Source organism: Oryza brachyantha, chromosome 7 (genome assembly GCF_000231095.2).
Source record: "Oryza brachyantha chromosome 7, ObraRS2, whole genome shotgun sequence".
Classification (NCBI taxonomy): Eukaryota; Viridiplantae; Streptophyta; class Magnoliopsida; order Poales; family Poaceae; genus Oryza; species Oryza brachyantha.
In genome coordinates this window covers 15242005-15257278 of record NC_023169.2, presented here as the reverse complement: position 1 = coordinate 15257278, position 15274 = coordinate 15242005, and the positions used below count along the sequence as shown (strand labels likewise).

At 39.8% G+C, this 15274-nt stretch overlaps 1 protein-coding gene and 1 long non-coding RNA gene across 2 annotated transcripts; both read right to left on the bottom strand.

Annotated features, from left to right (window-relative positions):
- Positions 1-611: 611 nt before the first annotated feature.
- On the bottom strand, positions 612-4189 carry LOC107304634. Its single transcript, XR_001550709.1, has 4 exons — positions 3987-4189; positions 3607-3692; positions 827-1011; positions 612-716 (listed from the first exon to the last, which is right to left on the bottom strand). It is a non-coding gene; the product is annotated as an uncharacterized LOC107304634 (long non-coding RNA).
- Positions 4190-4946: 757 nt separating this feature from the next.
- LOC107304564 (zinc finger protein 36-like) lies at positions 4947-5934 on the bottom strand. The gene has a single exon (XM_015839220.2). The coding sequence runs from the start codon at positions 5932-5934 to the stop codon at positions 5233-5235; it is 702 nt and encodes a 233-aa protein (XP_015694706.2). The 3' UTR covers positions 4947-5232.
- Positions 5935-15274: the final 9340 nt, after the last annotated feature.

Sequence of the window (15274 nt, the reverse complement as noted above, 5' to 3'; positions counted from 1 at the left end):
GATAGCTACCTGATCAGTGACGATCTCGCTTCGCGATCAAGCTAAGCACACGCGTATGCCAGAATCTAAAGCCACACAAGCAGATCGACCAACAAGGCATATAAACTACTGCTGCTGCTAGCTGCTGTAGTAGCTAGCAGCAGCTAGCTGTGCCAATCGAGACGTGGAGGTCGTATATTACGCACAAATTGTGCAGAATCATACACGCTAATAATACTTTACCCAGTGGCCTCATTTTTCAATGGGGAGCAGCGTTAGCTGTGCCTTGATTGATTGCAAGCTTCCCGGCCACATGCTAGTTCACAAATGCTCTAGCTTTTAAGTGCGTTTGATTTGGGGAGCAGATTCGCACTGTGCCTCCCTAATCGTCTCCTTGAGGAATAATCCCCACGAGTTTATGTCTGCTTATGTTGGTGGAATCCCAAAACATTATCACTGGAGTATAATACTAGTCTGTGGGTCTCATTTCTCGATCCAGTTGGATGTGTCATAAATGAGATGATTTCTTTCCTCACTTGTTAAAGATGATTTTAGGGGATTTGGACTCAACATGACAGGGTGAGGCGGACTGCGTAATGAACTCGATTTTTTTTTTGTATATTCGTGGAGAAATCTCTAGTTTGATTTGTACCTCAGATGATTAATTACGGCAATTGAGTTGCCCCAGCCTACCATCTTCTGACATCTCTAATGCAGGTATACTACTGTACATGTTTCTGTCGAGTAATAGAGTTCATAGTTTGAAACATAACGCTAAGAACTCGAGTCTTGTCAGAACGAACGAATATTGTAAGGAGGCAAAATTGAGGGGAAGAAAAGCACCTACCTTGCAGTGCTTCATCACACTGAAGCATACTTCACTTGCAGCTACACGTTTGAAAAGCACCTCGCTTGCAGAGAGATGAAGGGCATTCCATTCCATTCGTTTGAAATTGAGTTGACACTTGACAGCATATATAGAAGATGTTCCTTCCACCATCCTCAGAAAATCGATGACAATTGAAAGCATGCCTGGATAGAGTATAAGTATGAGCTACGAATGAACATGGAACTATGTAGATTAAGAAGACGATAGCACGGCAATGGTAATAATGTTAGCTTAAATTGATGCTCTTCAGGTAAGAGTTTTCCTTTTGCAGCTTAGTTGCATAGTACTCCTACTACTTACAGAGAGTAGATTCAGAGAATACAGAGAATATACAATTGCTACAGAAGCTAGAAGGTACATACCATAAAGGAAGTACATGAAATGGACAGAAGTTACACCTAAACCAGAAGGTAGATACCATAAGGAAGTGCATGAAATGGACAGATGTTACACCTAAAAAGATAGAGACGATAAGCCCACAATTCAACCAGTAGCACTGTGTTAAAATAAGGTTTATGTCTTAAACCAAGAAGGCATACTTCTTTCTCGATAACATGAGGTTAAAAAGCTCATTAGGATAGGATTATTCTGCTTTTTTCCGAACATGCACGGGTGATTGTTTGACTTGTTCATTAAAAAAAGTCAAACAATGTATTTGCAAACAAAAAATAACATGTGAATATAACTTTTATATACGTATTATTAGCGATCTAAAAGTCAAGATTGAAAAATAAAAACTTCAGTAAAAAAACCTCAAAATCAACTTTAAATTTACAAATTTGAGATTATAAGGATAAGCAGAAACGAAAAAATAGGGTGCAGCTTTGTCCGTGCCATGCTAGCAGCAGGCACCAAAGAAAGGAAACTACACATAAAACTAAGAGCAATTTTAACATATCTAGAAAGGTATAGTAGGTACCATATAAATTAGTACCTCTAGGTACTTTCTTTATACCCTAAATTACTATTTTTTAAGTATAAATTTTGGTGTCAAAAGATATTTCATTAAGAAAGGTAGAATTGCCAAAAAAAACTAACTAGCGACTAAAGAGAGAAATGAAACTCCCTGAGTAAGACGAGAATCACATGCTAGCTTCTACCATCAGAAGAAGCGTCAACGACAACTTGAATCGGTGAGAGAAGCCGATCAAACACGCAGGCATTTCTTCCCTCCATTCCACGAGGATTACAGGAGTTTAAGCCATGCATAGTGTCCTTAGACACATTCTGTTGAATACGTGGTCATCAGTTAAGTATGAGGCCTGTTTAGAGAAGCTTAAGATTCTGAGAAGCAGCTGGTAATTTGAAAAAGCTGGTTTCCCAGCTTTTGGCTTTTAAAGTATTTTCTGTATTCTATAACTCAGATTCTCAGAAACTAAGTACTGTTTGGAATAGCTTATAACTTCTTGAAATTCTATGAGAAACTGCACCTACTAAAAACTTCCCCAAACAAGCCTAAAGTATCTAGGGGCGAAAACAAGTTGGGTGATTCTTTGGCTCTTTTAGAGAAAAAAAGTCAAACGGCTTATTTATAAATAAAAAATAATTTATGAATTAAATTTATATATACATATTCTTATCGATCTAAAATCAAAGACTGAAAATAAGCTGCGATAGAAGTATCCAAAATTAACTCAAAATTTAAGGTTAAAAATTTAAATTTTGGCTTATAAATATAAACGAAAGTGGAATGATGGACTGAAGGCCAGCAAAGGCGATCACCTTCCTCCAAACCTGCCGCGCAGGTGAACAAGATGGGGTTGACATCCTCCGTGTCCTGGCCACAAAGGATAGGATTATTCTCCTCACCAGCAAATTAACCTGAACTCAGCAACCAATGTTCTGCCACACCTTAAGGTCGACCAGTGAGCATGTCTGGCCAATGGAGTAATCCTCTCAGAAGGGACCAAAGGTACCATATTTTGGAAATGGCCTAGCTCAGGAGAATATACCTCTGAATCAGCCTATGTATGGAATTTGAGAACACCCATCAGTCGCAATTACAAGCACTTATGTGGAAACCTTTTTTTTTTTGAGTGGCTACTGCTCCGAAACAGAATTTGGACAGACAGACTTCAAAACAAAGGTTGGTCAAACAACTACTTATGTCCATACGTATTCCAAACCTCGAGATAACACAACACCTCTTCAAAGATTGTCCAATGGCAAGAGCGGTTTGGGAGGCAGTATCTCATTGCATCGGGTACACCAGGATACAGAGTGACTGACTGACTATAACAAGGACGCATCCCTTGCTGAATGGTTGTGCAAATGCACATCAACAGGAGATGAACATGAACCAAAAGGTGTTTAAGTACAATTTCTTGGAAGATATGGTGCGAGAGAAACCTGCGAGTATTCAACAACCAAGAGAGAGGAGGTCCAAGCCACTAGTGAGCAAGATCACTAAAGAATTCAATCTCTGACGCATGTGTGGTGCCAAAAGATTTAGCCAGACTATTGCTCTAATGCTTTCTGTAGGCGTCCAACGCTGTTGTTTTCTTTTGCTTACTGTTTTCTCATGAGCAGTATTGCTCTGGGGTTTCACCCATATATAACACCAGCAAATCTCCTGGCTTAGTTTCAAAAATAAATTAAGGTCGGGTTGACAAACTTTCAAAGATAGACCTGGCCCATCTAGCAACTAAATTATGAATCCAATTGGCGACTACTAACAAAACTGAATTCTAGAAAGTCAACAACACTTGCTAGCCACAAGAAAACGCAGTAGGGAGTACCTGTAGAGTAGGAATACTCGACACATTGAGCTGAGGGAAATCATGGCCCCGGTATTATATTATTTCTACCAGAACTGACGGTCAACCTGAAAAGAAAAAAAAACACAGTTTCAGGAACACACAAGCATCAGTTTCACTTCAATTTGCGTTACTCATCTCACCTAACAAAAGATGAACTAGCACCATTTCAAAATTTCGATAGTGATCACTGGCTGAGCGGCAATTGTCCTAAAACTATCTTTCTTTCACATATGAACATCACAAATGTGAATCCAGTCTACAGAGATCTCTAGCTCCCAACTCCATGAATCCAGAACAGGGCAAGCAATACAGAACTAGGCGTGCATTAATCGTGTTTTATCTCGAGGGAATGATCTGACCTCCATAGTCGAACGGGGGACGGGGAGGACCGGAGATCGCCGTCGCTGAGCCACGAGAAGTCGTAGTGGAAGCAGCAGCCCGCCGCTGGATAGCCTCCGCGTCGTCGAGCCGCGCCGCCGGGAGAAGAGCGATTCATCGAACACACCCTCGTCAAATTAAACCCCCCAAGGCTCGACGAGACGACCCGAACCAAACAGTTAGGGTTTCCTTTCCCCAGCGAAAAACCAAGTGCTGCGACCTGCAAGCCGAAGGCGGATCTAGCATATGGACGGTCAGGGCTTGAGCCTCAACTATGGAAACCCTCGCTGAGCGTCAAAAATCAATGGGCATGTATATTAATTCTATCTATTTTGTTCGAGATTTGCTCCGGTCCAATAAAAAATATTAGCACCAAATTATTTCTCACCATTGGATCTAGTTGAGTAGGATGTGCGTTGTTAGATTCAATGATCAGAAACGATTAGGTACCGCGAGGAACCAGTATCTCGAGACACTTCTTGTTACTTTTTGTTTTTGTTGGACCGTAAAGTTGCTCATTTTGTTTAGATCTTGCAGACTCGGATTCCTCGTTCTTTTTAATTTTTATTATCGTTTTGGAATACGGTATGTCACTTTTTAAACTCCTAAATATTGTATTTAGAAAAATATGGAAAAAAATTTATCTGACCCTTCCAAAACAACTTATCAACTATGTAATGGCGGCTAATTCAGTCATTTAAATTCTTAAATAATTATTATAAATTAGATACTCACTTTGTTTAATATTATAAAACTTTCTGAGTGTGCATAGATTCATCTATATATTAATGTATATGTGATATGAATTTATGCAAAACTAGAAAGTTTTATACCGTGGAACAGAAGAAACGAAGTAGATCACTAAATCTGAAAATCTCACGAGGAAAGACCGGGACCAAAAATCGCAATCACTTGATGAGTAGTAGCAAAGCTGTCACTGCCGTGAGAAGTATAATCCAATTGACAAAGTCGCAAATTATGTACTGATACATATGCATGGTAAGAGACGAAGTGGAGCCAGGACAATTTCCAGCTCGATCACTAGAATTACAGTGAACCGTCTAAACACGGCATGTTTGTCATGCCAACCGTCTCCATCATCGCCCAAACCAGAAGTGAACTAAAAATAAACCAATCAATCAAATTAACAACCCAAGTATCAATCTGAACCTAAACCGGAACGGCTAAACACCTAAACCATCAAAACCACACGCCGCCGCGGGTTGATTACGCGAGCAGCAGCATCCGCGCTCTCTTGGCCTCCGGCGGTGAGCTCTCGGCCTCGTCCCCCGCCGGCGTCGCTGCAGCCGGCAGGTTCAGGTCGAAGTCTTTCAGCACCGCGGTCACTGCCGCCGCCGCCGCCGCTGCCTTGGTCTTTACGGCGTCTCCCGCGGCGCCGCCCTCGTAGTGCAGCCGCTTGTGCCCGCCCAGCGCCTGCCCGGACGGGAACGTGCGGTGGCAGATGGAGCACCGGTGCACCTTCGCCTCCCCGGTCACGCCGGACGACGGCCCGTCGCCGCCGACCGCCGCTTCTGCCGGCGCCGGTGGCGGCTTGCGGTGGCTCGTCTTGTGCCCGCCCAGCGCCTGGTAGGACTCGTACACCTTGCCGCACACCGAGCACTCGTAGCACCCACGCTGGCTCGGCTTCACCGCCACGGCGGCAGCAACGACACCCGCGCCCTTCTTCACGCCGCCCAGGCCGCCGACGACCTCCGGCTCGTCCCGGACGCCGCGCGCGAGCATCAGCAGGCAGGCCGCGAGGTACTCCTCCTCGGACTCACCGCCACCCGACGAGCAGCCACTGCTCACGCTGCCGCTGCCGCTGCTGCAACCGCCGGCGCGGCGCTTGGAGCGGCGCCCCGCACAGGCCCACGAGTCCATCGGCGGCGTGGACGGCGGCGGCACCGGTGGCTTCCCGTCGAGCGCCATCGCGGCGGGGGGGGGGGGGGGGGGGGGGAGGGGGTGGGTTGACCAAGGGCGCGGCCGCGGCGTGGACAAGTAGCGGGAGAGTGGTGGGGTGAGTGTGCGGGCGACGCGACGCGAGCGAGGTGGAGAGGCGTGGGGGTTGCGGCGGGCATTATATAGGTGAGGTGAGCGCGCGGCGGAGGAGCGAGTGGTGCGGGGATTCGGAGTGGCGGCAAGGCAAGGGGCGGGCGAGTGGGACCCATAGCAGCGGTGGAGTACGAGTCCGAAGCGGGGGAGGACCGGAGGAGTCCACCGTGTCGCCCAAGGCTTGCGTGCGACTTGTCGTGGTCACGTACTCGCATTTCGGTATTGCAAATTGCTTTTCCTGTAGCAATTTACCCATAGATGTATCTGTTCGGTTTTGAGGATATAGAATTGAACGGTTGCATATGAAAATGTGTAAATGTGTAATTGTTTGGCTCGTTCAGATAAAAAGGAAGACAATAAACTTATAAACGAAAAATAAGTGATGAATAACGATTTATATACATGCTTTTAGCGATATAAGAGCCATGGCCGAAAAATAAACTCTCATAAAAAGTCATAAAATCTATTTTAAATTTAACATTAAAAATTTAGAATTAAAATATAAGAGCAAGATCAATAGTAGCATCCGTTGTCTACTCCAATTTCATTCCATGTCATACACAATTAATTTTGTAGCTCACACATACAATAAGAGACTCTAAATTTCAGCTTATTCTATCATGACAATAATATTATATTCTTTATGTACCCTATCACATCTCTTTCTTTATCTTTCTTTATCTTGTAAGTGGTACTTTTTTGGTTTATGTGTATAGTCTAGCTCTAAATTAAGCTCTATCCATCTTCTCTCCCCTTCTTTGATTTTGCCAACTCAGCAATAATTTTTTTAGTCAGGCTTAACCCCTCTACTATACCTGCTCTAAACATGGACAAAAATATGTGCTCATATCCCTTGGTATGTTTAGGGATCCTACAATCAGAGTTCCATAGCCCCATTTGTCACGTACGGCTGCACCCACGCCGCCGCTGAAGGAAAAAAGAAAGCTTCTCGTTGCCAAGCGCACGCACGTGTGCCGAGTAACATAACACCAGGTACCTCCTCTCCTCTCCAGCACGCACCAACGGGAACTGAACACGTACGGCGAATCGAAGTGACCGAGCAGCAACAGTCACCCGCCACGCGGCGGCCCACGGGACCCAAAACCCGAGAGACCCCAAACCGACCGGCCGGCCGGGGATCAACCGCCGGGACAGCGACGGCGGCGCGTACGTGCCGGAGAGCAGGGCACGTACGGTACGTTCTTGGGCGATCAAGTCGCTCCAGGTGTGCCGCACGCGTGCGAGACACCTCGCCCTCCTCCTCTGCCGCGCGCGAGAGCCTTCCTCCTCCACACGTGTGCACGGTCATCACAAGCTAGCCGGCCCATGGATTAACAACAACGATTTAGCTAGCTGATACATAGTGTCTGCATTGTTGTTTTTTCTAGCAACATTAGAACGCATCAAAAAGTTTCTATTACTGATCTACAAAATGTGACGGCCGAATCATTTTTTTTTTGCGTCCAAACAAACAGCTGCAGATAACAAACCTCTGCTTGTTTAGTACTCCGTACTGTACTAATTAATTCTGCTCCCGCGACTACAGAAACACTACCAACTTTGGCCTTAAACTGGGGATGAAACGTGAGCCAACGTGTGCACAACTGACGGTTGGTAGCTCATTTATACCTACCTTGTAGTACGATGCGGCGGAAATGGCCCAATCATTAGCTCACTTAGTTGCGCCCCAATATGGCGAATTAGATCCATCCTATCACTTGATATGAACTGACGATGATCTCGCTCCGCGCGTTCGTTAAGCACACGGACACGGGGTAATTTCAGAATCCAAAACACACATTAATTCATAGCTTAGATTGACCAATGCGTATAAGTAATTTTATCATTATTGAGAAAATAACAGATAGTATTATATTTCTAATATAAAATTTGATAACTTCAATTAGTTTGTATATCAAGATATTATAAATATAAGTGTAAATTTTGATAGCTATACATACTTTCTCAAAATAACAATTTTACCATTCCTGAGAAATAACTTGAGATATAAAAAATTTAGTGTAAAATTTAATTACTTTAAAGCATATTATTTTTAAGATACTAAATTTTTACATAAAAAATATGGCACATAAAAAGTCTTCTCGAAAAAAAGGTAAAATTACCTAAGACATACTACTGCCGCTGTAGCTACAAGCTAGCAGCGGTGCCACACTGCCACTCACTCTCGACGTGGGATATTACGCAGGATCATGTGCTAATATCTTTAGCCAGTGGCATTAATTTTCAATGGGAAACGGCATTAGCTGTAGCTTCTTTCCCACATGCCCATTCACTCGCAGACGATTACGTGCGTTTGATCGGGGGAGCAGATCCGCACGGTGCCTCCCTAATCGTCTCCTCGGAGAATAATCCCCACGAGTTGCTGTCTGCTTAGGTTCGTGGAATTCCATGGTATCATTAGCAGTATAATACTAGGCTGTGGGTCTCGTTGCTCGAACCAGTTGGATGTGTCATAAATGAGTTGATCCTTTTCTCCCTTAGGCTAGTCTTAATGGGTTTCATGAACGTATCATACATATTAATTCGGTGACACATCAGCACAAAAGAGAATATTTGTATGAAAATATGAGAAGAGAGAGGGAATTAGTTTCATGGCCATGAAACCTATTGGGCACCGTTGCCAAATCCTCATTAACGTAGTGAAACTCGCATTGAGGGGCTTTGAGCCGTTTCATGCAATCAAACTATCTCCGCATGTAATCAAACTTTTAATAGTAATTAAATGTTTTATTTAGCTTTGAAAATGATACAATGAAACGTTGCACTATGAGTAGTTGTTTCATGCATCGTTTCATCAAGTTAGCTGTTTTGGAAAAACTGATCATTGAGACTGGTCTTATTAACGACGATGAAGAGGGGTTTGGACTTGACTTGAATGGGTGAGGACGAGGTGAACTACTTAGTGAACTGAGTTTATATTAGTTGAGAAATATTTTCTCCGTATTTGAATGGATGATATTATTGATCTTTTAGGGTATATTTGAATGTTTGTCTTATTCAATTGTTCAAATATACGAAAATAAAAGTTATAAATAAAATATATTTTAAGTAATAAATTCAATTGTAATAAAATAAATGATAATTACATGTGTTTTTGCACAAGAGAAAAGATCAAACACATAAAAGAAATTTAATGATGTCATCTATTAAACCAACGAGTGAATGTCATTTTTCTAATACGACATTTTCATAATGCCATGGATAAACAAAACCCTTTATACTACCCCCAATTTTTTCATTTCCTGCCATTAATTCTAGATACATATTTGACTAGCCTTCTTATTAAATTATTTTTGCACAACTATTATTTATTTTGCTATGATTTTTTTTATCATCTAAGATACTTTAAGTATGATTTGTAACTTTTGCATACTTTTATAATTTCTTTTAAGTAAGACTAACGATGAATCGTATCCAAAAGAACTGCATGAATAGAAAAAGGTTGGAGGAAAGGCCGGTTGGTTCAGCGTGCTCCCGACCAGTAAGATGCTCCCGGTTTAGCTATCTATTGGGCCTAGAAATATTGACCTTTACTCGATTAAGCACGATTAAATTCGGCCCGTTTCGTAAAATCCTACGCCTAAAACAAACTCGGCCTGTTGATGTCTGCGCAGAGCCCAGATGCATGAACATTTCGAATGTAGTTATGTGTCATAGACTCGTGGTGAATGCAGAAAATTGAACCTTACTGATTATTTGAAGGGGATAGGTTTGAATTCCTGAAGGAACTAAATTTCAATTTCAAATATTTGGATTACCATATATTCCTTGGAATTTGTGCAAATTCTCTATATTTGTAATCAATCTACTAGTTTACATGAAAATAACCTCGTAGACACAAGAACACCCATCATATAAATATAGAGGGGTCAAAGCCGATTGAATGAACCACCAATCAATTGACAAAATCAATCTATTACCCCTACCCGCTATATTGTAAATCTTCTTCTTTTCGTTGCATATATCTCATGTCTATTCATCTCTCAACTCCTAAATATTTATCAACTCTTGTCTTTATGATGTTTGCGGAAATCCTAACTACACAATTCAGCACACTTTCATCCTAGATGGGATTCCTTCCGAGTGATTGTTCAGTGACATCTATCCCATGGCGGCGCATCTCTATGTGTCGCTGCGGGTTGCATATAACTTGTGTTTTGGTGCGATTTAGTGTCAACACATTGGTATGGTTTATTCAAGTGGAACACACTTAGGTTGTTGGGTTTACCAACTAGAAAGAAGCTAGTCCATAAATTTAATGTTCACGCAAGTATTTAACATATGCAAATTTCAGAGGACGAAATATTTGACCGATATTGTAATTCTGCATTGAAGCACTATTAGTCCACACAACTGAAATATTTTTATACGATGTGTCCCACGCAGATATGATGCCTGGGCAAACAAACAAAATGATCAACAAACTGGAAGCCTCCAATGATGAATGATATATCAGCATCTAAAACCTCATTAATACTAGGATCTCATTGAGTCTAGAAAAATGCAGTAAAGATCTCACCAACTTCAACTTGCTGTAGCGGCACTTGAAAATCTTGCTCCCCATAGGCCATTGCTAAGTCCTCTCCTCTCTTCCCCATGAATGAAAGCTAGCTAATTTAATCTTAATTAAAAACAAGTTCTTCATGAAGAGCTGTCTTAATAAATAAAAGCAAGAAATATCTCGAGGATTCTAGTGGTATTAACCATTGCCAGCATGTGTCCATCTACATTTTTTAAGAAGAACTTAGCTCACATAATTCCATCATAATATTTAATTTGCCTGTCAGATATGACTCAATATCAATAATCTACCAATATTGCCAGTTGGAAATTAATTTGTACCTGAAGAATTGAAAGCGAGATGTTCTTAGGTGGCACCATCTAATTGTCTTTCTTTCAGAGTGTGCGCGTGTGGCTAAGGTTTGCCGCCCATGCCGACTGCTGCCGAGTCCCAAGAACTTGCTTCACTTGTCCAGCTCAAGTAATTTAAATCAATTTTTTTTCATAATGTAGATTATTTAAGAAAAAATATCACTGTCATCTTCTGAATTATGAGCAGAGACCCATCACTGAGTCTGACGGCAATATACTCCAAAAGAAAAACTATGCATTTTTTTTGTCTTATTTGGTATGCATAGAACATAGTGAAATGCAAGAACATGGAGATATCTGCTGCAAGAACCCTAAATAAAATTGCACAGATCTATAAGAAAGAGTGAGAATATCAGAGTTCTTGGAAAACGGAGCTAGCAATGATCATTACACGTGCTGAATAGAAAAAACAAGAATGTTTATCTTAGGAACTTAGATAAAAGCAATGCCACGTAAGCCGGGATTTCCCACTTTCTATCTACAATAGCCAATCAAGCCGCATTAAATACATATCGAATTTTTATGTATTGGCTTCTAGCATTTTTATTTGAAGATCGGTTTGTGAGAGGTTAGTGGATTAGTGCTGAAGTTAATGAGGTATCATGACACTATCTCCATTGTTGATCGTACTGAATCAAAATAAGACTAAGCTAACAAGGAAATGGGATCATTAAAGCTTCTCTTCTGCAATTATGTAAGAAACCTTTTGGTTTACATGTTTATGATTAGAACAATTTTTTACCGTACTTGAGAATGTATCAGGAGGTACTATTTTTTTCTACGTAAATTTTGGTATCTTTTGGTAACTTCGGTATTAGGAGGTACTTCCTCCATTCCAAAATATAAGACTTTCAGGATTTACCTAGATTCATCGATATATATTTTGTATATGTGTCTAGATTCCTTAGCACACATATGAATCTAGGTAAGACCAGAAAGTCTTATAACGTGAAATGGAAACCAAATTTTACACTAAAATTTTAGTACCTCTTGGTACCTACTCAAAGACCGTAAAATTGCTCTTATGATTAGGAAGAGTGAGACTGATTGTTTTCTTTAAGAGCAATTTTGCCGTTCTTGTGAAGGTACCATAATTTTAGCGTAAAATTAGGTATCTCTCGGTACCTTAGATATTAGGAGGTATCAAATTTTACGCTAAAAATTTGATACCTCTCGGTACCTACCCAAGGACTGTAAAATTGCTCTTTCTTTAAACACTTTTAAGAGTGTCATGGTTTTTGTTCTTAAGATGATGAACCTGAATTTTATTCTCAGAAAGTTAGTGACGATTTTTTTGTCAAGCCCCCCCCCCCCCCCCAACCCCCACCCCAGTAAGCCCACAGTGCTGCATGAATCCTCTCACTGATAGTCTAGGTTGCACAGTAAATTTCATTTATGTATAGAATGCATTTACTCTCAACTATCTCTCTACTGCCCATCCATTGAAAACAAGGTTTTCTGCTGAATTTGCATAGTTTTTTTGAGCTTAGCTACAGCCTACAGTGCTCTCAACACTAGTAATATTCTGCTATTTGTATTATCATCGCTAAAAGAATCGACATTAATTTAGAGTTCTACTGGTAGAAAGAAATATTGTACTAGTTGATGTGATAGGGTAAACAGATCTGATTTATTAAATTTGAAAAAAAAATGATCTAGACCAAAACACCTATAGTTTTTTCACATTGTTGTTCCTGGAAGGTTATAAGCAGCCCCTGACGGTTGTAAACTGAACTGTTGTGGTTTCAATAGAACTAGGATTTGATCACTCGAATTTGCTTATACAAATGATGGTAGAACCAAGAATAGGAAAAAAAGGATCTGTTTCATAGAATATTTTGCATGTTAACCAAAAGATTAGGCTATAATAATCAGGAGCTAATTGAGTACTCAGCATGCTTAAGTAAGTACCTATGCAACACGAGACTTAATAAAGAGCAATTGTCTACTGTACTAAGTGCCCTTATTATATAAGAATATCACACGCTGCATTATCATTCCAGTAACCCCAACAAGAGGGTGGCCTAAAAAAACAGAGAACCCAAGCAGGATAGAGCCAGCAGTAGCCACTTCCATACGTGTTATGCTAAGATTTGCAAGTTGGTCTAGTGTTATTAGTAAACTCAAATAAGTATTTTCTGTTTCTGCTTTGCTCCATGGAGTTGTACTGTGATTGCTTATTTTATGTAATCGTGTCAGTTACATCAGAAAAAGTGTTAATGAGATGCTAGGTGGTTAGGGATTGGTAGTTAGGTACTTTAATCATGTCAAAGCATGACAAGGATCAGAATAATCATTAAACAACTTGGACCCAATTTTGATAATCCTTCTCTTCTGGGTAGTACGTGCATCTTCTTGATATGTTAATATAATTCATGGTATTGATTCTTAAGCAGTACAGTAGTACTGCATCTTAGCATCAAAACAAATAAGCTTATCATTTTGTTAATTGCCATGAAGCAGAGAAACCTTTGCTAAAATTAAATACACCATAGTGTAGTTTAGTGCTAATTAGTAGTGAAAGCGCTGGAGTAATTATAGAGTTCAATGCAATGAACCATGAGTGCTGGCAAATACTGACCGATTCCATGTGTGTGGTTTTATTCCAACACAAGATCTGCTGCCTAGATTGGTGACAAGACTGACAGCCAAGACCAAGCTTTTTTGTTCATGGATTAACTCAACTATGAATACTCTTTTGTAAGAGTTGTCTAAAATTAACAATGTTTCAATTTATTTTAGCATAAACTTTGTTGTTAGACGTATTCAGCTTTTGTAATTAAATGATCAAATATGCATACTTTGATGTAGGTTCAATGTATTCAGATTGACAGGAAAAACACATGAGGAAGTCGGTATAATCAAATCCAAATGTTCATTTTCTTAAGAAGCCAGAAATTTGTTTGCCTACCTTAATGACACGTAGGAAACTTCCTTCTCTGTTTATGAACCAAGAGTCAACTAATATTAGTGAAGAAAATCAACTCTTATGTATACATATAACTCTGTCAATTACTTAATAATCTAATATCATAGTAAGCAAATGTCAACTGCCTTAGCTGACAATGAGTTAGCAGTAAGTATCTGTCTGGAGTAAGACAAAAGAGCTGTGTGCAATTTACTATGATTTTTTTTTGGTGTGTGCAGCAGTGTTTGTTCTCTTTTCCTGGTTGAAGCTAACATCAAATATTCAAGGTGCAAAAAAATCTCCTATTTTAACCTCTAGCCGACAGCAAACTCTATTTTTTCTCAAAAATGTAGTACAGTTTTTGCCAGTTAAGACTGGGTGCAGAATGTATATCAAGTGAGTCGATTTTGATAAATAGTACAGTAGGTTGTGGTCTCAATTGATCCAACAATGACTGGAAAGAGATGACTTGGATAAAGAGAGATGGCGCAAGTCCATTGACTTGTAGCCTTCTAGGAGCCACCCTTAATATTTTAAGGAGAGCTATATATAATTTTAGTCTTAATAGTCTTTCAGAAGTACATGCAACAAATATTCAGAATAGTTTCTAATCTACCATGACAAGAACTTTATTAAACGAGCAGTAGGGTTAAATTGAAGCATAAGTACAAATAAAGTACTTAGACTTTCATTAATAACGTTCTATGGTGCAAATTAGATAAGTGGATGGCTCAAGTTAGTTGATTGTTGCAATCATTGACATACATTAGTTAAAGAACAATGCATGTTAAGCTAAAAAATTCGATCCATGTTTAGAGTAATTGATTCAAACACCGGATATTCATATTTAATTGCCTGGAATGGAAATAATGCTAATTCTTTTAGGCTTATTGAGAGTAGTTTTAGGCTTATTGAAGGAACAAGCATATTTAATTGTCTGAAATGGGGCTAGTGCTATTATTTTTAGCCTTATTGAACCCTACTTAACGCTTCCGATAAAATAATGTATGTGCCTCTCATAATCTCATATAAGTCTTTTAAAAAAAAATCTCATATAAGTGGAAGAAATAAGTTAAATTGATTTTGTGAAACATTTGAAAGGATCTCTGTTAATTCACCATATCGAAGATACAGTTCATAAATACTCCATCTGTCCAAAAAGAATGCATTTTTCGGTTTATGTGTCCAGTGTTTAATTATACATTTTATTTGAAAAAATAAAAATTAGTCATATGTAAAGTATTATTTATGTTTTATCATCTAATAACAATAAAAATATTAATTACAATTTTTTAAATAAGACGAAGAGGTAAGAGTATTTTTTCCCATCCTTGAGTAAGTACCACGAGGTACCACTGTACTCAAGGATGAAAAAATGCTCGAGAGTTCAAGATCGTATCTAAAAATTAAAAATAA

Excerpts from the sequence above, each read along its gene's own strand:
- LOC107304564 (XM_015839220.2), bottom strand. The coding sequence starts at position 5,934 with ATGGCGCTCGACGGGAAGCCACCGGTGCCGCCGCCGTCCACGCCGCCG.